At 39.5% G+C, this 26,122-nt stretch overlaps 2 protein-coding genes across 6 annotated transcripts in view; one reads left to right on the top strand and one right to left on the bottom strand.

The window, feature by feature from the left end:
* The window catches only part of LOC135704183 (uncharacterized), a 33,469-nt gene extending 25,353 nt beyond the window's left edge, over nucleotides 1–8,116 (top strand). For all 4 annotated transcript variants that reach the window (XM_065225615.1, XM_065225614.1, XM_065225617.1 and 1 more), the window contains exon 2: nucleotides 4,512–8,116. In XM_065225615.1, the coding sequence (XP_065081687.1) occupies nucleotides 4,512–6,752 (2,241 nt within the window). In that variant the 3' untranslated portion in view covers nucleotides 6,753–8,116. The remainder of the gene's footprint in view (nucleotides 1–4,511) is intronic.
* Npl4 (nuclear protein localization 4) overlaps nucleotides 1–26,122 on the bottom strand; it is a 97,346-nt gene that overhangs the window by 59,959 nt on the left and 11,265 nt on the right. The gene's annotated exons all lie outside the window — the stretch shown is intronic.

Below are 26,122 nucleotides of genomic sequence, written 5' to 3'. Positions count from 1 at the left end.
CTTTCATAACTTTGTTACATGTTCTATTTTCGGTTTTCACAAAGTGTACCCCCATATAGAAATCACAGACGTAGTCCTACGTTAAAACAAAAAAAAACGAAGCAGACTGTAATGCAACCAAGGATGCTGATACTACGGGGCCCGTGACTTAATCACTCGTTTGTTAACGCTTGGAAAATGAGACGCATAAAATCTACCTCGTATGCTAGCAATCCTACAGCGCTACAGCTGTAGAAAAACCGCACTTTCGGAGAAGCAAAAGAGAAAGAGAGAAAGAAACTTAACACCGTTGGAGCGGCAGCTCTCCAACACATGAAGAATGAAAAAATGTGCTGCACGATTTAAAATTCTCTTTCCCGTCTCTTTGGAAATTATAGTGTTGGCTCGCAACAGCGTGTGCTTTACTCGCAGAAAATTGAGTAACACCCGACCCCTGGTTTAGACTAGATTTGCGGATGTCAAACATGTGTTAATTGCGACCCACTTTTTTTTTTTTATTCCATCAGCTCGCAACCCATCAATATTTTCTTTAAAAAAAACCCTGAGAACTCCTAGATAGTTATGACTACAATTCCAAGACAATTCTGAATGATGTCCAAGAAAATTCTTTGGAACTTTGAGATTTATTGAGTATAGTAAGAAAATATTGATTTCAAGAGTTTCCTTGAGGGGATTCCTAATGTGGTATGCAGAGAATGTCTAAGACTCTTATGCACAAAAATTCCAAGAGTATGCCACAGAGAATCATAAAATTATTCAGGGGAATCCTGAAAGCAACTCTTAAGACATCTTGGGATGATTCTAAGGGTATTCTTGAAAAAAAAAATCGATAGATATCCTTGGAAGAGTTATCTTCTAGAAATCAAGAAATTGTCTATATCAGCTCCAGCAATGGGTCACAACCCATTGATGGGTCACCAGCTATCTTCAGATAAATCACAGGAATCAAGACAACTCAATCACACGTTTTTTAAAGTGTATGTAAAATTTATCTCAATTCAACATCTCTTAGAGATTATAAAAATTGGCCTTCATTCGAGCTTCATTTTTAATTCTTGGCTGTTAAAAAAATTACAATTTCAAATTAATTGAAAATATCAGCGCACATACAGAATGTGTCAAAATTCCAAATGTTTACAATTTTTAATGTAATATTTTTAGAAAAATCAAAACGAGCCGTTTTTCCGTTGAAGATTGACAGCGACTGGTTCCATTTTGTTCGTAACGGAGTGCCGTACACTGTTAAACTTTATCCCGATCGGGCATGCGAATCCGGAGATATGGCTAAAAATGTGAAATCTAATAACACTTATTTTTTCGATAAAGTAACCATTGTATGTTTTATAACTATAATCAACTCTTCCTAAATCGATATCTGTGGCTAGCTTTTGCATCCTGTTAGAGGAAATATCAAGTAAAAGAGAGGGAGAGAGCGTTACTTGGGACTGCAATCAATATTCCCATAATAGATTTACACAGCATAGTGACACCCAATCATTGGAAAATGCATGCCTCACCCCACTGATGGGTAGAAAGTCAAGTACTTCCAAATAGCTCCTAATAGGTAATTGCTCCAACACTCACCATGGGCAATGATTCACAATTTTGTCAAAAATCTTGAGGCGAACCAGCCCCAGGCTGAAAGCCTCCCTAATAAAGATAAATCAATCAATCAATTTTGCCAAAATTCTGCCATTTTGGATCTTCTAAAGTTTTCATAACAGCGTCCTTAAAATTTTTCGAAAAATTGTATCACGGTAACGGCAATTCTGATCGCAATGAAGTCTGAGGTAAAATTATAGAGAAAAGTAACCTACCAAGATTTTTCTAAAATATTAAAACAAATAGATTTTGATACCATTCGTATTTGTACCATGCTATGGTCCATATAGCCATATTTAAAAACAAATCTGTATTTATACAAAAAATTGTATTTTTTTTTTCAAAGTATTCCATTAGATTACCCTATGCCTAGAAACGGATAATGTGATTCGAATCAAGTCGATAGGTTGTATCGTTATCGAGAAATCGTTACAAACGTACCGTGTAAAAGGCACCAACCGTGTGTATAAAAAAAAACCGTGTTAACAAGACTTGAGTGTATCTCAAAATGTCCTTAACCGATTTTTCTGTTTTTCTTTCTTTAAAAATAGCTTATGAAAAATGCAAACTTTTGAAATGTTCAAAACCATGCACAAACTGATAAAAATCATAGAACAAAAACTACAAGGGACAGCCCTATGAGGTTGTACGGTTGTCTTATATAATAAATCTCATTTGTTAACCGCAGCAGCTGTTTATACTCTTTAGTATGACGCGCTTGACATAGATGGCCCAGAGCGACTCACGAAGAGCTACCGATTCCGATCAATAGCGGTGCGGCTTCTTCCTCTTTCTATGGATGCTCATCTGGGCTGCAGCTCGCTGCTTGCAGGCAGCCTTTCGTTGTGTACTGGAGAACATCACCACTCATCACGCGGTGATTGAACAAACACCGTTTGGAGAGACCGGATGGAATTCAACTTTGAAATCTGTGTTAGGGAGATCGCTTTTCGCAGGCAATCTGTGGTAATTTTAACTATTATAGCAACAGTTGCACATTTGTGCAATTTTCAATAGTGACATTTTGAAAAATGATAAATTCTTACAACAAACAAATGCGTAGAAACATTTCAGATCGATTGGTGATAAAATTATTGAAATTGGTCCAGCGGCAGCTGAGTTAGTAACGTTCAAAATCTTTCATTATTTTGTTACATGTTCCATTTTCGGTTTTCACAAAGTGTACCCCCATATAGAGATCACAAACGTAGTCCTGCGTCAAAAAAACATTTGGTCAAATTTTCGAACTTTTTGTTAAAGAGAACTGTATTTTTTTTCCACAGAAAATGTCACAAACATTGTTTTCTGAACATAAATTACACGAAAAAACGTTTGAACTAAAAATTCTACAATTTTAGTCAATTTTAAAAGTCCATAATTTCAAACTATCGACAGGTTTTTATTTTTCATGAGCTTTTTTTTAATTTTAAATTCAATAATCTGACAAGTACATTTTGAGATATTTTGGTATTTATTTTTCTTTAAATTTTAACTTGAAATTTCTTAAAACATTTGTTTGTATATTTTTCTCAGAAAAAAACAATTCTTCTCTACAACTTGGTCTCAGACGTCATTACGATCAGAAAAGTCGTGTCTATTCCACACTATTTTGAAAAATTTCAATGGCGCCATTTTGAAAATGTTACAGGATCCAAACATAGGATGAATTATTGCCCATAGCAAACAATTCCGCACGGAGAAGGTCCAGTTTTTCCGATTCGTCATTCACAACGGTCTGCCACATGGAATTCTGCCACTATATCGTTAGAAAATCTAATAAAACTAATGAACTATTTTCGACAATGCCTATTTGGGGCCTCCTGATAGCCAAGTCTGTATGCCCACAGAGTTCCCCTGCTTAAGGGTACGAAATTTTCCCCGAATGTAAAATATTTCCTGAGTCAAAGAACACTCGGCTGAGTGCATTCTTTGGAACATTCGTTTTCGAATGATCCGACAGAAGTATAAAGAAAGCCACCACTACTGAAAAGGACGCAATTCTTCGCATAAGGTGTCACCTTTGCAAAAGGACACTTTTTGTGGAGGTGTTTGCCACACTTGACATGACGAGGAAGGCGGCTACTTGTTGCCTTGTCACGATTCATGTTTTTCTTTCGGCCCAAGGTGTATGATACGGGAAATCTCTCCTGTGGGCGGGTTGCCGTGCCCTCTCCGAGAGCAAAAATTGAATCAAATTGAATTAGGTTCGAATTAGTGGATCCCGTGATGCGTGGTGCGGACTTGGAGTAATTGGGTTTAGCGGGAAAAACGAGGAGTGCGTTTGTGTGGGTGAGAGAACGCTGGAAGGTGCAAAACTCATTAAAATCGGCTTGGAGCGGCATAAGATGGGTGTTGTGCATAGATTGAAGGATTTTGAGGATGAAAATCGGTTTGAGTGGTTTTCAGATTCCTCCGACGATGTTTGTTTGACCTCTATTCAGCCTTAAAGCCTACATGTCCAACACCTGTAGATAGGTGAAGCTTCATCACAGAAACAGAACGATATGACGGAGTCATAAGCGAGCAGAAAGTTAATTACTAGCCGGAAGCAATGACTTTTTTATTTCCCTAGAGCCTAGAGGGCCATTCATTCTGGCATTCATGCACAGCCATTCATGATAACCTACATTGGTTGGACTCGATATGACCGGAATTTGATCTCTCTCTCGCTGTCATTCGTTGACCCCCGGTTCGACACCTTTTCGTTTCGATGTGGGACAGCAGCCTCGTGGGAGCAGTTTGGGGGTGGCAGACCCGTGCCAAAGGTCATTAAAGATTCAACACGATTTCTAAATCAAGTGAAAGCTGGACTGTTGATAAATAAAACATCCATTCAACGGATCGCTTTTGATGTGTCAGTATGGAAGTTTAACGTTTCTTTTTTTTTATTTCTCTACCCCCTTTTGCAGACCATGGACTTCACACCGCTGCCGTCGGAGCTGGAGGAGCTGATTTTGTGCAGCTGCTGTCACCTGCCGTTCAACGATACGGATGCGATACCGAAGCTATTTTCCTGTCGACACTACTTCTGTCTGAAATGCGTCAACCAGGTCCTGATGAAGGGCACCGAGCTGTACTGCGTGCACTGCTGGAAGCGAACGGAGCTCAGCGGTCCGGATATGAAGCCGGAAAACCTACCGACGCATAATGCGATCCTATACCTGTCGCAGAACTTGAGTATGATTTCGAGTGGAAGTGCTAGCGGCACTGCTGTCGGGGGTGGAACCGGTGCTGGAAGTGTCAACGGTGGTGGCAATAAAAAGCCTCCCGACAAGAGCGGAACGAACGGAACTACGGTCACGAGTAATGCTTTGAGTGGAGGAGGCAGCAGTGGAACCGGTACAGCAGGCGTAACGAACGGAAGTTCCGCTGCTAACGGTAACATCGGATTAGGTAGTAATAGTGCGAATACGGGTGGTGCCGGAGCGATCGGTTCGGGAAAATATAGAAATAAGGGCGAAAACTGTATGACACACGCGATGCCGAATGCATTGTGGTGTCTCAAGTGTAACATAATCCTATGCCGGGCATGTGCCAGCACGGAAGAACATCGGAATCACACGGTGAAGACCCAAGCGGAGGCACGCGATCAGATCCGGTCGGATATCGCCTCGGATCTGCTGCTGATGCAGAAGTCTCTCTCGGAGTTGCAGCATTTCGTTTTCAAGCAACGTGATTTCCTGCTCAAAATCCTCGAAGCCTGCACGGCCCTGAAGACCCAGGTCGAAACGGAACTGATCAACCATCTGCCGACGTTCGAAGTGGCAGAAATACGAAGTAATCTTACGAAAGCGAAACTATTTCTTAGCATGCTCGACCAGCAATCCCCAGCGGATGCGTACAAGCTGTACGCCAATCTGAATATCGAAAAACAACGTCTGCAGTCCAAGTACCAGGAGATGTATCTGCAGTGCAAGCTAGACGATCTAATACAACACTACGGAATACTGTTTGACTTCGAGTTGATCAAACAGGCGCTGTCGAATCTGAACACAATCGATCCGATTTCGTTCGGAAACGGTGCCATTGGTGGACTGGGACTTACCACCGGCGGTACCACCCTCAATGGGCATCACAATTCCATACTGCTACTTGCCAATTACTGTATTTCGCAACTGTATTCACGTCACATTCTAACCACCAAACATCACCACCAACAACAGCATCAACAGTCGCAGCATATCGATCACTCTACCCTAAGCTACGCCATATCATCACCCTCGCAGACGGCATCCGGAGTAGGGCTCCCGAATTCGCCGAACCACCCGGGAATCTTAGCAGGACCCCCGGGCATGCCGCAACCTTCACACTCCGGAACCTATGCAAGTCAATTGAACGATATGGCGGCGATCATGATTGCACCTCCGATGCATCAAATGGGCAGTCGAACTGATGGGACCAATTCGGCACGTACGTCCGGTTCCGGATCGACATACCTGAGCGAAATTCTCAACGGTAGCGCCATGCAGCATTTGCATCAACATTCCGGTTCTTCCCAGCATCAACCCCTGACGCCTCCGGGCCACCCTCTATCGTCGTCTTCTTCCAGCGTGGTATCGCTCGTTCCTTCCACGGCGCAGCAGCAGGTTCAGAAGCAGGTCCAAGCGGCCGCTGTTGCATCCTCCCTGCTCTGCAACCCGTCGCTACACGTCTATCCGATCTACTTCTTCAACATCGAAATCAACGGTCAACCGTTCGGCCGGGTTTTGATCGAAGTCCGCAACGACGTGGCACCCAAGATGGCGAAGAACTTCGGGGCGCTCGCTTCCGGCGATCTGGGATTCGGCTACAAGGGCTGCAGCATCTTCCAGTGCTGGGAGAACGAGAGCATTATCACCGGGGACTTTGAGCTGAACAATGGCCGCGGCGGACGGTCCGTGTTCGAGGAGGGATTCTTCATGCCGGACGACACGAAGATTCTGGCGATCCGCGGTTCGGTTGGGATGCGCCGCAGCCAGAAGCGCCACGACAACATGGGCCTGGTCGGGTCGCAGTTTCGCATCATTCTGCGGGAGATGCGCGGATTCACCGGGATCTTTGCGTTCGTCGTGGAAGGCTTGGATCTGGTGGAGAAGATCAGCCAGGCCGGCGATTCGGCCGGCAAACCGCAGAGCAACGTACTGATTGTCAACTGTGGTAAATGGCAGTAGGTGGTGGCCGGGGCCGGCGATAGGCAGGGAGAAAGAGAGAGCGACAGACAGAACGGTGAGAGGGTTTCGACTTTTGCGTTAATTATTGGGGGGGAACCTAACTTTTTGGTTTTGTTTTCGATTGTCCTTGTATCGTGTATTGAGGTATATGATTATTTTTTTTTATAGATGAAATGCATAGCTAGAAGCAGGCTGTTGTTAGTTTTTACAGTTTTAGAATATTAACTAGTTTCGGTATTAGAGCTTTTAGTTGTTAAGGGCGTTACATACATACATTATTTGCAACAACTCTGCTGTGGTAGACGGAACCCTGGAGCCGCGCACGGGCGGGCTTCATGATGGGTGATAGGTTAGAAAAGAGGCATACATAACGGGGGGAAATGGAGTGTCTCATTTGTGGTAGACAGTTTTCTGGTGTAATCCAAACTGGCATTAATCTTTGAATGAAAAGTTGATGTAAATCATAGGAAATACAAATCCGGTTGACAGGAATTAGATAATGTTCAGCAAATTTTCAACATGAGTCAAGCGTAATCCGATAGTCCGTGAACTCGATTTAGAGTTGTCAAAAACAATTTAATCTACACGCTGACTTGAAAGCAGCCATTAATGAGTAGAATTTCACCCATTTCTAAGTAAAGTGGCTTAACACAATAATTAGTTAAACTTTTACGCAGTCAATGAAATTTTACACGTTAATGGGACTATCAAGTTACCGTGTATCAAATCTAGGCCAACATAAAAAGGGGCGGAACAGCCAAACGTAAACAATTATGTTAAACGTCGTTTCTTTATGATTAAGTCACATCCAGTCAATCCAGTATCTGCATCTGGTACAGGAAGTTTGCTCTGTCAAGTAGTGTAGTTAGTTTGCGTGAATATGTTTTGATCCTGCAGAAATTGGCGTTTAAAATCATTGTTTACTTTTGGTTGTTCGACCCCTTTCCCAATGTTGTCTAAACAATAACGTATCGGGAACAGAAAACCGTCTACGTAATTTGTACATGCTAATAGTTTCACAGATCCGCCTGTTTCGGTCCTTGATCCGGTTTTCTCCCTTCGTGCGTCCCTGGCAATGAACATGAATACCGTCAATATCCGGTTTCCGGAGCTAGACGTATGTTTTGCTTGCAAGTATTGCTGACAGCATCTGTCAAATGATGGGCTACCGTACAGTCGTTCATGTAAGAGTGCACGAAAGAACTCGCCATCTTAGTTATGTGACAGCAGTAGTATGGAAAAAAAATCTATGTAAACAACAGCGTTGCCAGATATATCAATTTTCAAACTTAAGACCGATATACAGATAAGGTTTCTCAGAATTCCGATTTTTGAGATTTTATACCGGTTTAAACCATTTTTTTTTTAAATAATCAAACTGGTTATTACCTTTACGCAGAGAAAACTATTGTGAGAGACTGCTTTCTTTTGGAATATCTCAATATTTTTGAACCTGCTCAATTATTCATCTCTAAAAATGTTTTATGCTTGATACTGTTTTCGACTAATGTTGCCATTTCCACGCCGTTTTCGGCTACCAAGGAGTGGGAAAACAGCTGATCTATCATCCCGGTAAATCCAAAATGTTAATTTTTCAACTATCTGAAGTTTTATAAATCTTCCTTTGGAGGGTCGTTCCAACTTTCTTAGGAATTGTGTTCCCTCTTACCCCACAAGTTGTTTTTGGTTTTCTCCAGAAAAGTTATTTCGACTTCCCTTGGAAGCTTCTTCCGGCTTCGCTTGAAAGTTTCTTCCGTCTTCTCTTGTCAGTTTTTTTGTCTTAAACTTTCCTGGAATTTCAGGAATGCTTCCAGAGGTTTTTTTTAGCTCCATTAGCTTCAGGAGAATTGCAGGGATTTTTTTTAGATGTTCAAAAACTTCCGACTATTGGGCAAGTTTAAAGATCTGTAAGGGTGAGGTCCGATTAAAGACTGCTTCATTAACTTCTGTTAAAATTCGAGAATCTGGGAATTTCAGGAAAGTCCAGAGAACTCTAGTGCACTTTAGGAAATATTTGGGAAACTTCAAAAGTCCAAAGAACTTAAGGGAAATTTAATGGTTTTCATGGGAGTTGCATTTGTTTCTGGAGAATTGAGATAACTTTAGGGAAGTTGAGGACAGATCGATTGATTTCAAAGAAATTGTTGAAACTTTTATTAGAGTTCCGAGGATTTAAGGGGAAGTTTCGTGCATTTTAACGGCAGATTTGAGATCTTTAAAAAAAAAAACATTAAAATTCTGGAAGATCAGCGAACTTCAATGCTGATGTTAGAATGATTTCAATAAAATTGTGAAACCACTGAAAAAGTTCCGAATTCTTTAGGGAAGTCCGGAGACCTTCAAACAAGATTAGAGATTTTCCGGTCATTTAATTATAATCAGGGAAGTTCCGAGTACTTAAAGGGGACTATCAGAGAACTTCAAAACAGCTCCATTAACTTCAGGAAAATTGCAAGAACTTTCAAGGAGTTCCCACGATTTGCGGAATGTTCTGAAAGCTTCAGGGACATTGCAGGGTTTTCAGGCATGTTTTACGAATATCAGGAAAATTGCTGGATCATTAGGACATGTAAGGAGCTTCAGGTAATATTGTGCTAAATTATTCAAGAAATCACTTTCTTCCGGAATTTTTCCCAAACTTCTCCCTTTAGCTTCCGGCTTTCTCAATAAGTTTATTCCTATCTACATAGCAATTTTTTCCGTCTTCTCCAGGAAGTTCAATTAAAGTTTCTGTCGACTGTGGCTTCCGACTTTCTCCAGACGTTTTTTTCGTCTTCTCCAGGAAGTTCAATTAAAGTTCTACCGGATGTATCTATTGTGTTCTCCTAGATGCTTGTTTCGATCCAACTTCTCCTTGAAGTTTCTGTCGACTGTTCCGTACGCCCTCTGGCTTCCGACTTTCTCCAGAAGTTTTTTCCGTCTTCTCCAGGAAGTTCAATTAAAGTTCTACCGGATGTATCTATCGAGTTCTCCCAGAAGTTTCTGTCGACGCAACTTCTCCTTGAAGTTTCTGTCGACTGTTCCGTACGCCCTCTGGCTTCTGACTTTCTCCAGAAGTTTCTTCTGTCTTCTCCAGGAAGTTCAATTAAAGTTCTACCGGATGTATCTATTGAGTTCTCCTAGATGCTTGTTTCGATCCAACTTCTCCATGAAGTTTCTGTCGACTGTTTCGTACGCCCCCTGGACTCCGAGTTCCTCCAGAAGTTTTTTCCGTCCTCTCTAGGAAGTTCAATTCAAGTTCTACCGGATGTATCTATCGAGTTCTCCCAGATGTTTCTGTCGACCCAACTTCTCCTTGAAGTTTCTGTTGACTGTTCTGTAAGCCCTCTGGCTTCCGACTTTCTCCAGAAGTTTCTTCCGTCTTCTCCAGGAAGTTCAATTAAAGTTCTACCGGATGTATCTATTGAGTTCTCCTAGATGCTTGTTTCGATCCAACTTCTCCTTGAAGTTTCTGTCGACTGTACCGTACCCCCTCTGGCTTCTGACTTTCTCCAGAAATTTCTTCCAGCATTTTCATAAAGTTTCTTCCGTTTTTTCCAGGAAGTTCAATTACAGTTCTTCGTCCCACCTTCTCCTTGAAGTTTTTGTTGACCTTGCCGTAAGCTCTCTGGCTTCCGACTTTCTCCAGGAAGTTCAATTAAAGTTCTACCGGATGTATCTATCGAATTCTCCCAGAAGTTTCTATCTTTTTCTTCTGGAAGTTTCTCCATAAGCCGTTCTCCGTAGATTTTATTTTCGACTTCTATTGGAAGGTTTTTCCGAGCTTCTTCTGATTTCCCCTGGAAATGACTACTCCTGGAATTTCCTTTCATTTCTGATTTTTTTTCTGGCATTCTCTGGATGTGTCATCAGAAGTTTTTTTTTATATATTTGTCTTGGAAGTTCTCCGGATGTTTGTCCGACTTTTCTTAGAACTTTATTTAGAAGAGCTTCTTTAATTTTCCTCTGGAAGTTTTTCGGCTTTCTTCAGAAGCTTATTCAAAAATTCCCTGGATTTTTTTTCCCGACCTCTCCTGAAAAGTAAATTTTTCGTTCATAGTTCAAAATTTTGAGTTTTCGCCTTTATAAACAGCAAAAATATAAAATTAATTATAATAGTGTGCACCGATAAGTACCGATTTTTTTAAACATTTGAAACCGATAAGCTTGAAAATCTGACAACGCCGGTAAATAATTCGGGAAGACGATTTTTTTTCGATTTGATCTCATAAAGTTCGATCAAGCTCTGAAACTTGGCGTCCCGGATCGTTTTCTGGAAGATGCCATGGAAGTAGTGTCACACACAATGACTAACTTTTCAAGCCAGTTTAGATGAATATTGCGCTTGACGAATTGACGAGTCTTCTTTTTTTTCTTCCTCGCATTTGGCATATTAGCTTATTGCGTGCTCTCAACTTAGTGCACTTACACAGTTATTAATTGAGAGCTTTTGATGCCTGTATTATTTTTGCATTAGTATAATTATGTGGCAAGTACAATCATACTCTATGCCCAGGGAAGTCGAGAAATTTTCCAGCCCAAAAAATTCCTAGACTGGACCGGGAATCGAACCTAGCCACCTCCAGCATGGTCTTGCTTTGTAGCTGTGCCTTTACCGACTGAGCTAAGGGAGGTCCCAAGGACGAGTGCACCGATGTATTAGAGAAAAAAAAAGTGTTTGGACAGCGGGGTCTTGTTTACCAGAAATTAACATTTTCTTGAGTTAATAGTCAAAACGTTATAACTGCTTTTGTAAACAATGACTTCAAACATCGATTGGTCGAAAAATCTAGCTCATGCATACAATCCCATAGGGAAAAAAGAAAGGGAAGCGTTTGGGCTGTCAGTTGGTATGTTTGGCATTTTTGGCGGTCATATTGAAATTAGCCGCCATGTTGGATTTTTTCTCGAAGAAATGAGTTTTTCATAAGCTCAACTCCCACCAATTTAAAAACTAAATTAAAATTCCACCCATCAATGGGTACAAGTTAGAGTGCAATTCATTGACATTCCTATACCAACCATCAGAGATTGACAATAGCTTTGTTCGATGACCTAGGTGCCACGGACTCACTCAATATGCTTGTCAGATGGGAGCCAATGTTTGACAGGGAGTCAAACATTCAGAGCCACAAATGTAGTTACTTTTCGCTTTTACCGCCGAGTATTGGCATCTCTAATTCATTTATTATAGTTTTTCGTAACACTATTTAATCGTGAGCTCAACGGCAGAACCCAAGTTTTGATGAATCAGCAAAGTTTTCAATTCTAATAAAACATACTCTGGCAAAATATTAATGAAAACAAACTTTATTAGAGTCATGTGTGCTCGAGCACTTAAGGCTTAAAGCTTTTAACGGGATTCAACATTTTTCCATTTTCTTACAAAAAAAAATCATTTAGTCCGCAGCACCAGCGCCATGACCTAGCTGGTACTCGCTCGAAGTTGCCCATACCTTACTAGTGATTTGTTGTCAACAAATAGCTGTCAGCTTACTTCGAGCTGGTTCGAATTGCTGGTTTCAATGATTTAACCCGTTAGACCCGATGTGCAATGTTCTTAATTTTTACGACAACAATCTTTCCAATTGGAAGTAGAAACGGTTGTCTCTTCTTCTTGTATGAAATCCCCCGCATTCGTTTAACGAATCTCGGGAAATTTGAAAAAGATGTCAAAATCAAGTGGATATCAGACTGATAGTGACAGCCGACTCGCTTTTGGCGTTCATTTAGCCGATTCGAGCTACTTCGAGTTGCGTGTACTGCTGTTAATTCAGAAGACAAATCATTAACTAGCGAACGCACCACGGAATAAAAATACCCATCTTCCTTCGGTTGCTGAACGATTGTAAATTCTTCCGAGCAACTGACTGTGCACGAAGAGCCGGACGCTGACATCAGTAGAGTAGCACGAAACAGGCGAGAAACTGGAAGAATATGAAAAACGCTCTGCATCGATTTCAAACACGGTTGGGAACGGGTCTACTTGAGGCTCAGCGATATAATCAACATTTATTAAACGTCAAATGAGATTACGCCAACCACGTTCAATCGCAAATGGGACACACCAACCGGGCAGGCAAAGTCGTTTCCGTAGTTAAGTATTTCTGAAAGAACTGTTCCAGTCAAACTGGATTATTGCTTCTCTTCGAGCAGAAACAGATTAAATCGCATTTCTCGCAAAGTAAACAAGTAATTTATATAATCAAAAAGAAGAAGAAAATTTTGCTGTTGAGGTTTAAAACCAACCTTTCCTAGTGTTAACGAACAACAAGCGAATGGGATTTGGATACCAAATAATCTAAACTATATATTTAAAACAAAAATGAGCAACGGATGGATCGCTCGCTTAGTAAAAATGTATATCATATTAAAAAAAAAAACGGACACAAAAACATTGAAAAAAATAAATGGAACGATAGTAGCACTTAGGATTAATCGCAACGGGGAATCGCAGCAGGACAAGAAGAACACGAAAGGTCTTTCTTTCTCAACGGATCAAACTATATATATAAATTGAATTTATCTTCTATCGCACTACCTTGTCTAGTATTTGTACAATCTTAATTCCAAACTGGAAACGAGGCAAAACGAAGCATGATGAAGAAGAAGAAGAAAGGAGAAACTCTACAGGGTGATACTGTTTTTCATTTAACCTAGTTACACCACACACACATACCACATATAGATTTCGAAGTATGTGAAGAGAACACCGTTTTTCTTTTCCTACTAGGGAAAGTGGATATTTATATAGAAGCTACAGCGACAAGTTTGAGCGAACCATATTCCACCGAATGCCGAAAAAAAAGCAGATATGATTTCGTTGGTTTTAACTATATAATGATCGGAGTTGCGAACTAGTCGCGTCACTAGAAACAGAGGATAGATATAGTTTTAAAGAACGAGAAAAAAAAACAAGGAAATTCAGCTAAGCTGAGGCGTAGACTTTTAGACAAAAAAAAATGCAAACATGAAACAAACAAAAAATCAGATGGAAAAGAAAGTACAATAACATGTGAAAAATCGTTTTCACTCGGAATGATGACGCGAAAAAAAAAACGGGATAAATGTAGCGATTAGTTTAAGCCTATTTAAACAGAGGTAAATGTGTAAACAAAGTCTATTTTACTGACCAGTAGTGCGAAGCATATAATCTAAGAAACAGAAAAATCACAAAAAATAATGGTGTGTGTTAGTGTTGCTAGTAACCATATATTTATACGAAACTCGTCAGGAATGCGCCGGAACGGGATGGACAGAAAGGACTTATTGAAAAACAATCCCCTTTACATGCGAAAAAACAGAGAAACACACACACACAAACACATTTGAACGAAACGATTGAAGCATCACACACACTCACTCACACTCACACACACACACTATCAAATGTTTCCTAAACGCGCGCGCGTGATCGCAACACACGTACACACACACGAAGCACTACTTACCTACACTTGCAACACGGTGAAACAGAAAAGTATATCGTTAGGAATAGTTTATGAATGCGAAAGAAGAGACTGAATGTTTTCGAAAAACGATAAAAACGAAACTGTCGGACTGTAAAGCGTAACTAACCAAAAACAAGACCGGAAAACATAAACCAATCGCGAAATTTTACCACAAACCAAACGGAAATCTCAAACTTCGTAGTTCGTTTGCGCCGAGAAAAAAAAACACTTATACACACATACATACAAACATACATACAGGCTACACAGACGAGACGAGAGTCGGGCCGTACGATTCTTCCCGAACGAAACCGAACTCGCACGACTTTTTGTAAAATGCGTTCGTATAACGCTTCGTAACTGCGCGGAAACGGTAACGGCGCCAATTAAAAACCAAAACCATCACAGAGCAGCAACGCAAAGGAACGGAAATCGTTTGTAATTGCAACCTATCGTTATATATCGTCATCGTCGTTAAATAATAGTCTTCGTTCGTGGCCGTCGTTATCGTCTTGTTCGAAGCTTGCGTTCGCATCCGTACCCGGTTTGATCCTTCTTGCCAAGGAATGAGAAACCGCCAAAAAAACACACCCCTCGGATAACCGGAAGTTGTATTTCAAGGGACACGTTCAATTCGAATCTTATATGACTTAAAAACGATCAATTATTTAGTACAAATTAAATCGGACTAATTGGTACTGATTTTCCAGCTGAATTTGATGATACTTTAGCTTAAGTCGAATATTAAATTTCATGGAAACGCAATTTTTGGTGCATTAAATAGGATTTGTTTGATAACGCAAAAAGCAACTTGTTTACGAATACATTCCGGTTATCTGGGAAATGTACAAACAGAAACGACAGTTCAATCGACAGTGTGGCCGGAATGAAATACGCTCTCACGACCTAGTAGCAGCGCGAAATTTATGACACTTTTACGTTCGAACAATTATATTTATTATTCATTTAAAACCGATTCTCTGGCAACAGCGATTCGGCAGAGGTTGTCTAACAATTTCAATTTTCCGTACTTTAAAACGAAGCAAACACAAAAAAAAAAACGTCACGATGGGAAAGAAACGTAAGGCCTTTCAAATTGGTACAAGATGGAGATAATCAAGCGGAATGATATCGAGAATCTAGAAGAAACTTTAGGAAGTACTGTATAAACTTATAATAATCGTTCGATGAAACAAGCAAAACACTCAATTAAAAGAGGAAAAAAAATCACAAAAAAATAACATTAATCGTCGTAAGTAGCTGTCGTCAGAGGAAACTATAAATTATCAGAACAACCAGAAACAACACGCATCAAGAAGATCAATTGGAGTCGAAAGTGTCTAACTCAAGAAAAAGAAATGAACAAGTAAATGAAAGTTAGAGCAAGCGGAAATATATAATATTCATCATGCTTTCAAATCGATGTTGTATAAGTATAAGTATAAGTAAGAGTAGTACAACTCTCTCTTTCTCGAAAAAGCAGAAAAACAACCAAACAGAAATTACATTAGATGAGAGAAGAATAAAAAAAAAACAGAAATTGCAGCCAAGCTACTATCGAGTGGATATGAAAAGAGAAAAAAAAAAACAAAATAAAGAACGAAAATATATAAAACATCAAATGTTTACGTAACGCTGTAGTTTTAAAAACTCTTACGAAGAAGAAAAATAAAACATATATAAAATGCAATTCTTACAATTACATAAAAAATACGCAAATCACACACACACACACTCACGAACACAAACCAAATGAAACCGAAACAGAAGGAACGCAAAACTGTACCTGGTGTTAGGAAAGCAAAACAGCAAACAAAATAAATACAACAAACCTATTTAACCATTCGGGGGAAGTAAAAAAAAAAACGAGCAAATGATCTTCAACCGAGAGAGTGCAATCGAATCGAATCGTATATTTTTGTCTCCATCTTCGAAAAAAGAAAAATTAAACACATGAAATAAAACCAAATAGCCAAACAAGCAAACAACGCATAGCCGCAACTCGAAAGCGAACAGAGCCCTAATTAATTAATTAAATGTGACATCGTCGTAGGGGTTTTCCATTAGAAACCTAACCACAGTTGACCACCCTCACAACTCCCAACCTCCCCTCACAAGAGAAAGTTCGTTTTCCAAAGTCCTAACCCGGTAAGAAACAACAGTAAAAAAAAAAACAAGTTCAATTCCACAGGCCAACGTTGTTTTAGCAAAAAGACAAAATTATCATCAAAAAGGAAAAAAAAAAAACAAGAAAATTAGCAACGGTAGATAACGACAACTGCAGCAAAAAAAAAAGAAAGAAGAAGGCATACTATCTATAATTACATACATATATAATGGACTATGTACCACTAAACTGAGAAGAAGAAGAAAACAATGTCGACAGCAGGAGAAAATTCCACGGAATGGAAGCGGATCGCGGATCGAAAAAAGAAAAAAAAATGTTTCACGACTACAACCAACAACAGCAACTACAACATAATGATGCAATAAACAGAACGAAAAGGATTCGATGGTTTGGGGGTGAGTGTGTTTTATTTAACTTTCCTTGAAAAGCAAAAAAAGAAAGAAAGAAAGAAAGAGATGACGGGGTTTTTGAACCACACAAATGAGTGTGGTGAAAAATCAAGGGTTCGGTTTCGCAGAAATGGGTGTACGTTTTTTGTTGCCACAGGGAGAGTAAATTTGATTGCGGGGGGAGGGGAAGGAGAGCGGCTGATTGATGAATTAGGCATATTTTAGCGTTTCGGCAAGATTCAGGATGGAAAAAGGGGTTTTTTTTTTGTCAGAATCACTTCATGTAACTCCCTTTGGTTTGCAGATGACACATGATTAAAGTACTACTACAGGCAAGGCGACCTTTGACCTTTTCTGGAAAGTTCATATATCTCAAGCAGGGCCGTCTTGACCACCCTTGGGGCCCCTAGCCTATTTTTTTTTGCGAAGCCCCTATGATATGATATCAATATCTAGTACATAGGGGAAATCAGTGCTAACATTTGAAAACGGCGCAAAAGCCATTTGTAAACAAATGGTTTGTGGGCCCTTTACTCGCTACCCGAAGAACGCCCACGCAAACCAACAGCATCGTCAGGAAGGGGAAAATTTCCCCTATCCGATGTTGCTGTTGTGTCGCGTGGGTGTACTTCAAGTAGTGAGTAAAGGGCCCACAAACCATTTGTTTACAAATGGCTTTTGTGCCGTTTTCAAATGTTAGCACTGAAATGTCTCTAATGTTGGCCTATGGATCTAAGATTGGGCCCATCGCTAAAAATCTGCTATTTATGAACTTTATCTAGATGAACGCATTATTGGGACGTTACTAATGGATATTTTTGGTTGCTATTGAAAATTTAGTCGATTACTGAATTTATGTATGGGCCCAAATAAGGGACACTTAGGCCGACATTACCTGCATTTCCCCTATATGAAATAAAATAGGTATGTAGGGTAGAGAACTACTTCGGCCTAATCACCCATTTTGGGAGCAGAAAACGTCAAATAAATCCATGATTTCAAGCTTCCGAATGAAGTCAATGAGTAGTCAATGAGAACGCGTGATATGAAGGTTTGCACTAGACCTGTGCACCGATCAAAATATTTTCGTCGGCGGCGGCGGCGTGGCGACTTTGGTCGGCGTGAGTTTATTTTTAATGATTTAGAAAAAAATATTTTCCAAACCATTCGCACATGGACAAAAAATACTACTCACAGTTGAGCTCATATTACTCAATATCGCTAAAACGTAGGTCACTCATAGTTTGAGTAAATTTTCCGACACTTTCCCGGGGAAAACTTATGATGATGGTGATGGTCCCACTTCTTACCCCTATCGTATGCGTGATAATGTTTGCACCATCGTACACATAAGGTTCCCGTTACACCTGTGCATACAATGCTTTGGTTTTTTTTGCATGCACGTAACCTATAGCTCATACCGTAGTAGGCTGTGTATAAAAGAAAATGATTTACTTAGTTTGACAGTTGCACCATGACGAAGTGGCAGCGTATTCGTGATTTGTCCCACGCGCAAATGTCGCAAAAAGACATTTCAATCGCCGTGGGAGTGGCCCGGTGGACCGTCAAAAGGGTTTTAGACCGAGAAAAGAAAGGACAGCTATCCGCAAAGGTGGCCATAGGTCGTCCGAGGTCAGCTCGGGTTCCGAGGGTTATCGCTGCTATCAAAAGGAAGATTCGGGTGAATCCAGTGCGTTCAATAAGGAAAATGGCAAAGGAACACGGGATCAGGGATCTTACGGCACGGAAGATTGCGGGGCGAAGTCGAGGGCACGGAAAAAAACTCACATGATTACCAACCGCATCCGAGAGCTACGAGTCGAACGATGCAAGAAAATCTTGAACTTTCTTAAGCGAAAAAATCCGGTAATCCTGTTCACCGACGAGAGCATGTTTACCGTCGATCCCGTATCAAATTCCAGAACCGACCGGTATATTAGTTCTCTTCCGGTAAAACACGTGGCCGACGAGCACAAGAACGTGTATCTGACCAAGCATCCTGCTAGCGTTATGGTGCCACCAATCCGGCTTCCTATGGCAAAAAAAATGGACCCAGTGTGTGAATGACTGACCATCAGCTGGAAAGGAATCTGCCGGAATCTGCGCACGGCTTACCTCCACGGTGGTTGGTGATTGAATGACACGAGAATGCAGTGTCCAGTTCGTTGTCCTCGCAACGCTCATCATGGCTGACTACGAGTCCCTGCGATAGTGCTGAATGTTCAGCACACTGCACGGAGAAGCATTGGGTGCTCTTTGCACCCACACATATCTCCCCTTCACTCATAAAATAAAGAATAAGCTAATATTTGTTCCATTAACCAAAGGCAGGGTGGTTTGTTGACCCATCAATATGGGTATTTTGACATAGGATTGCGTCTTTCGGCAACATATTGGGGGTACAATTTCACGTTGCACGAATGTGGAACTGTTGCTATAATAATGAAAATTATCACCGATTGACTGCGAAAAGCGCTTTCCCTGACACTGATTTAAAAATCGAATTAACTCCGGTCTCACCGAATGTGTGGTGAGTGATGGTGTCGAGTGGTCATCATCATCAGCAGCAGCAGCAGTGCTTTCGGTGCGTGGGGTAGTAGATTGTTCTCCAGTACACGACGAAAGGCTGCCCGCAAGCGCGAGCTGCAGCCCACTGGGCGGTCCATTCGCCGAAGAAGGAGGAAGAAGTTGCCCCGCTACTGGTCGGATTTCAGTTGCTCGTCGTGAGCCGCTGTGGGCCATCTTTACCAAGCGCGTCACCGTTCCAAAAAAAAAATACAGCTCACCAGCCTTACTATGTAAAACACCTTAATAGCTCAGCATTACTCATCCATCACGACAAAACGGTCCTTTTCAGGACCACCATAAATTTGGTAGAGTATTTTTTACGTGGGATTACGTATTTCGGCAACATAAAACCAAAATCGACCGCATTAAGAAAAGAGGTCAGGTTTTGACCACATAGGGTATACGTCCCTAACCTCGGTCTAATATGCAGCCATCGATTACGTTTTTAATCATAACTCATCAATGAATTTACCTGCAAACGATATTCTACTGCTAAATGGTATGCTTAGATATGCTTATCATGTCGTTTGCTATCAGAAACCACGAAAAGTTGAAAAACTTACTTTTTTTAAGACAATAACTCACGAGGGAAATGTATGTAATATGGGTCTATTGTCCCCAAATTGGGTCTATTTATGGATGCAACTTCGTCCTATCTTGTTTGATCCTCAAAAAAACGCTCTTGGTAACGTTTTCTGATGTATTTTTTTTTATCACTATCACTGTTAACTTAATGCTCTTCATTCCTCAAAACATTTCTTAGAGAAAATTTTACGAAAACTACATTAAATCACTCAATTTAAAAATTAAAAATTAAAAATTTCGCTTATCGTCTTTTGACCGCAGAATATCTAAATCAGAACATTGTGATGTTCATTATACAGGTTTGGCAGAAAAAATCTCCCTTCCTGTTCGTTCCTTATCATCCAAATGCAAAACAACATTGTTGACGTTACTCTTATTGCTATATGCTGTCAAATGAATTTCATGGGCCATAGTTAGGAACATAGAAAAGAAATGTGTCCCTAAAGTTGGGTCCATGTTTTACTTGTGAAAACGTTGTTAAACAATTAAAATAAACATAAAATATTCAAACAGCAACTGTAAGTTTTACGTCTAGTGTGTATTATCAGGTAATTCCAATCAATAAATGCCATAATCAGGCCATTTGATGATCGTCAGTCAACCTTCCCATCTTAACCTTATAAGTCATGGCGGCTAAAAACTCCGAACATTGTGATATTCTCAACCAGTTTTATTACTTACGAGAGCTGAAAATGTATTGAAATGTTGTGATATAAATTGATTTGTGTGTGGTACACATTTATCAACCATCAGTGATCAATATTTTCCTTATTTTTTGTGTAATATTCCTTAATTAATTATTTATTTGCGTGATAGGCCGAATGAAAGGACTAGACCCACATTACATATCGTAACCCTATAACTCTGTCAATAGCAGATGGATTTAATTCTAAACAAGCCAATCGATTAGAAATTTAGGTACGAATCTGCTAAATTGAACACTCTATTAATTTTCAATAAGTAACTACTGAAAATTACACAACTGTCCAACTACAGGGCTGGTAGTGAGTATGTGATTTAATAGTAGTGACTTTAGTGACTAAAATAACGAAAATAGTGACCAAATAGTGACTTTTAATCAATAAAAAAAGTGACCAATAGTGACATTTATTGGTCAGAAAGATATGGTTTCAATCTTCCATTGATGTCGATTGCCACTTCGAGAAATTTTATAAACTCACAAACCCGCATTTTTCATTTTTCTGCATTATCCTCAAAAAATAAATATGAATTGAATAAGCGTTTTTTTTAACAAACTATTTACTAAGTTGATATAAGCATCGAAAGCACACATTGATGATTAGATCGCAAAATTGAGGCACAGAGAAAAATGTTCAAATTCAAAGATTTAGACAAATTTTGACAATTCTATTAAGACAGTCAATTTTAAATATCTAGGATATTGATGAAGCGATGCGATAAGCGATTAGTATTTTAATTAGAAAAATCGTTCTTCTATTTGTAGCCGCTATAACGCACTTACAGAGAATCTTCTGTAACACAAGGAAACAAATTCATAACTGTGGGACATAGACAACATTTCTACTGTGGAACGAAGAAAATTATCCCAGATGGAAAGATCACGGACATAAAACAAAATTTGAATGCGTCTAGGTCTAAAAATCTCGATCGTGAAAAATTAGGGATTTAGGAATGGATTTTAGAGTTTTGGACAAAGGGGTAAGTCACTCAGAACATTGTGCCGAAACTATATTCGGCACAGCTTGGGCACATCCATTGGCACATTTTCAGCACAATTTCGTAGGCATTGGATCATTTTAAATAAAATGGGAGCACTGCTAGACAACAGTCATTGAAGTTGTTCGCAACTTTATGTGCTGTTTAACTGTATATTCAGTAACATCCTCTAATTGATTATACCAGAGGAACTCAGACCAGCAGTTAAAATATAGATCTAAATACGAAATGTAGGTTCTAGAGTGGGCTCAAGCGACAGAGGCAGTTAATTAGACCTCATTAATACCCTTAATTCAAATAATGCTGCAACTCACACCAAACAAACTACAGAAGTCTATTCATCATCCTCTATAGTCGATCTTGAACCATGTTCCCCACCGGTTCCAACTCTTTCCGGCCGCTAATTGCTTTTCACATCACGAAAGACTAGGTTTCTGTTCTGCCTTTGAGGGCATTATAAAACCCTAAAACACAGAACTTTTACTATCCTATGAACACATAACAACAAAATTTCGCACACCCGCCACTTCCCGCGTCATCCTCAATCCGATTTATCCCTGCGATTTCAAACAAAACATTCAAGGTGTCAGAAATACCGGGTTGCCGGGATGGGTATTTTACAAACAATCGCAGCTTGCTCTATGACCGGCACAATCGGCACACTGACAAAAAAGATGACCCAGGATTGGTGTGCGGAGTGACCTACCCCTTGGTTTTGGACCATTTTTTTTGGCCTAAAAATTCGAGATCTCTAACACAACCAAATTGAGAAAATTGCAGCCTGCGAAACCTCTTACAATTTGTGATAGGTCTATAACCAATTCGAGATCAAACAAATAAAAATATTAGTGATTTCGTCAACATCAATTTTACAGTTAACATTTCCGTCTGTTCGCAACTTTTCTTGTCCGTCAGAATTTACACGCATTGTTAAGGTTCTACAAAGGGTAAGTAATTTTGTGTTCTTCTTCTTTTTTAAATATCATAAAACCATCATCATTAGTTTACACATACATTCATATATTATGAATACGAAAACTTAAAACATGTATTTCGTGGGTAAAACACGAAAATATCCTGGGGAAAACACATTCACTGTATTTACTTACTTGTGTTCTTCGAAGTATAGCACAATTAAACGCAATCGAATACACGAAACTCAAAACAACTGCTTCACAAAACTCTTGGTGAACAAAATTCATCACAAAGAAAACCATTTCTACTTTACTGCTTTGCTAGCAATCGTGAAAGTATCATTGAAACAGCGGTGCCAGATGTATTGCCTCTAGCAATGAATTTAAGTTTATTAAAACAATTAATTGCGAAGTCTGCCTTATTAACATAGATAAGTGGATGTATTTAATGGTGGATAAATATCAAAAACTGATTAAATGAAACTTAAATGACCATTTTAAACATTTTACCGGGCTAATTAAAAAAGTCACAGAAGATTGAATTCAACACTAACAGGGTTGATGGCAGCAGTGCACGTAGCCTGTTATACACTTTCCCGCTCAGGGGTGTAAACAAACTTGCATATAGCGCAGTCTGGCAGTGCTTATGTTTTGTCTGCTACATTCTTATCCACTAGATAGTGTGACATCACATTTGCTGTTGTATTGAAATGAAGGAAGAAAAGAGATGGTTAAGTTTTCCTCACCATACCAGTTGATATTTATAAAAAATGGGCAGTTTTGGCGTGGGGACATACACTTCCAATGAATTTTACCAATACATTTAGAAAATGATGATCGAAGAATATTTCAAAAAGAAGAAGTAAACAAAATAATGACCCTTTGTAGAACCTTAATGAATCTTTCTAACACATATTTTTTATCAAATTAAATCTGTGATTTGATGTGAGTTACTACCATCGGTAGTAAAAAAGTGACTTTAGTGACTAAATTTTAAGGAATAGTGACTTTAGTGACCTTTTGATGAAAAAAGAAACTTTTTAGTGACTGGCTTGAAAATAGTGACCAAGTCACTTAAAAGTGACCTGCTACCAGCCCTGCAACTATTGCAATGGTGATCAAAATTATCACCGATTGCCGGAGTCACTAGCATCACTCTCTGAGGTGCTGCTACTGTCACTTCTAGAGAGTTCTCGGTTATCCATCATTTTTAGAGTCGATTGGTTATCGATTGGAACATTGGTTGGCCGGTTGGTTCGTCAACCACTCGAACATATTTGTCATCATTCGCCATTTTGTTTTCGTTTTAAATACCTTGTATTATTCTTAAACGACAAGCGCAAACATTCAAATTAGCGTGAGTGTTTCGCTAGAAGAGGGATTATGCTAGTAATACTGAGGTTGCTCTCAGTCGTAATTCTAGGCTCCGATCAAAAGGTCCGCTGTGCGATTTTTTCCCATCCGCTCTATTAATGCGCGATGTTTTCGATCCGCTCTCAGATGCGCGATCGTAAGATCCGCTGACAGTAACTTATTTTCCCTATTTCATGCGCGACCTTAACGATCCGCTTTTCAAATGCGCGACGTTTTGATCCGCTTGTCCGACTTTGTATGTCCGCTTCCCCAATGCGCGACCAATTTGATCCGCTCATCTTGTGCACAATCTTAGAAGATTTGCGTTTTATGCATATACATAAAATTGAAGCGTGATTTTTCCATCCGCGCAATCTTACCTCACTTTAATTATTTGTTTATTTTTTTTACTGCGTTGAAAACTTTGGGTGATTCTTTCCCGACTTCTAATCGAGGTTCTGATTATCCGTTGCAACAAAGGTGGGTTGTTGCATCTCCTGGCAGGATCGCCATTGTGAATGACTGACCATCAGCTGGAAAGGAATCTGCCGGAATCTGCGCACGGCTTACCTCCACGGTGGTTGGTGATTGAATGACACGAGAATGCAGTGTCCGATTCGTTGTCCTCGCAACGCTCATCATGGCTGACTACGAGTCCCTGCGATAGTGCTGAATGTTCAGCACACTGCACGGAGAAGCATTGGGTGCTCTTTGCACCCACACACAGTGTTCATTCCACAAGGCGACAAGGAGGTCTACATCGGGAGTTTAAGTAAGTATGTTCTTCCGTGGATCAAAGAACAGTACGGTCCGAAGCCACCTTACTACCAAAGGGACAGCGCCATCTGCGTGAAAAATAACCTTGACTAAATGGTTCATTGTCTTATCTGCTTTAGAGAATAGACTTTCTAACTAGAAATACTCAGAGGGAGATGGGCGGAGAGAAAGTTTTGAACCAAATGAACTGCCAAAATCTGAGCCAATCGAACATTCCCATTAGATTTTGTCCGAGGATTTCTTATTCTTCTTAGATTAAATTTAAGAGTATTGTAATCGAACAGAAATTCAATCACCTTTATGTTGCGTGTGCTTCTCAAATTCAACTAGTTTTTGAAATCAAAAACAATAGAGTTAGATATTGATTAATTGATCTTAGTTGGTTAATTAATGGCACCAAGAAATGTGCAAAATATTGCGATGCAATCAGTTATTACATGTGAAATGCTGGCTTCTAGCAAGGGTTGCAAGATTTTTTTTATTTTATTTATTTTATTATATTTTATTTGGAGCTGCGTGACAGCTTAGTTTTCAAGACTTGACCCATTTGAATAAATTTTGCTTCTATCTATGACAATACAGCATAAGGACTAGCCTATGTTGGCCGCTTGAACACTGGATTCCGTATGTATTGTTTCAGGATAGTTATAGAAAAAATGCTGTGACGTGTGCGCGTAAATACATCTGCGTAGTAAACCGATTGAATAAGTAAATCCGTTTCGAACGAAATATCTAAATTATGTAAGTTACGAAAACCGCGCGAATTCCGAAAGCCATGCGAGACAACCGAAGCGAGAAAAAAGGCTTATTTTATCATTTAATGAGTGCCACCAAAATAAATGTGATAGCCTATGTTGGCAAATTGATTAATTTTGGTTTCCTCCCTAAATATTCTACTTATTTTACTGTTGAGCTTTGTTTCGATTTAGTTATTTTACCGCACGTATCAATCATTTCAAGATTTCGCGACCGTACCGAACAAATTCTATACTACAGAAGCTCAAACCTGCATCAATACCACATAAGGAAAGATCGATTTTACGTATGGTTTAGTTCATAGATTAACATCGACTGCTGTTTAAAAATGTAAGTACTTGAACACTAAGAAATAAGTTAACTCAAATGCTTTAACCGCATATATAAGAGATTTCGCGTATTGAGAGAATAATATAGTAATCTAGTACAACAAACTCAGGGGAATACAATACCTCCAAAAGTTTAAAAGCTATTAATTGTCACATACCTCTACTTTTACTTATTTCCTATACTATTCCTTTCCTTGTTAATCTGTTTAATGCTATTGGTCTGCCTGCGTTTTCTTTTTAAAGTTCAAGACTAAATAAGAAGATTTATTCTACAACTTTAAAGGTTAGTTGCCTCCCTAAGCGGACCCCCGCATCCTAATTCTTTTGTTAATCTACTTAATGTCATTAGACTTTCTGAAGTTTCTTATTTAAGTTCATTTGATGATTATGATATCTCATTAGTCTGATTTAATAAATTATTAAAAGCTCTAATTCACCTAATC

This window comes from Ochlerotatus camptorhynchus, unplaced genomic scaffold, assembly GCF_037179485.1.
Source record: "Ochlerotatus camptorhynchus isolate MF236.1 unplaced genomic scaffold, CSIRO-AGI_Acam_v1.1 ptg000232l, whole genome shotgun sequence".
Taxonomy (NCBI): Eukaryota; Metazoa; Arthropoda; class Insecta; order Diptera; family Culicidae; genus Ochlerotatus; species Ochlerotatus camptorhynchus.
Note: the sequence above shows the minus strand (reverse complement) of the source record. Positions and strands in the feature narration are given on the sequence as shown.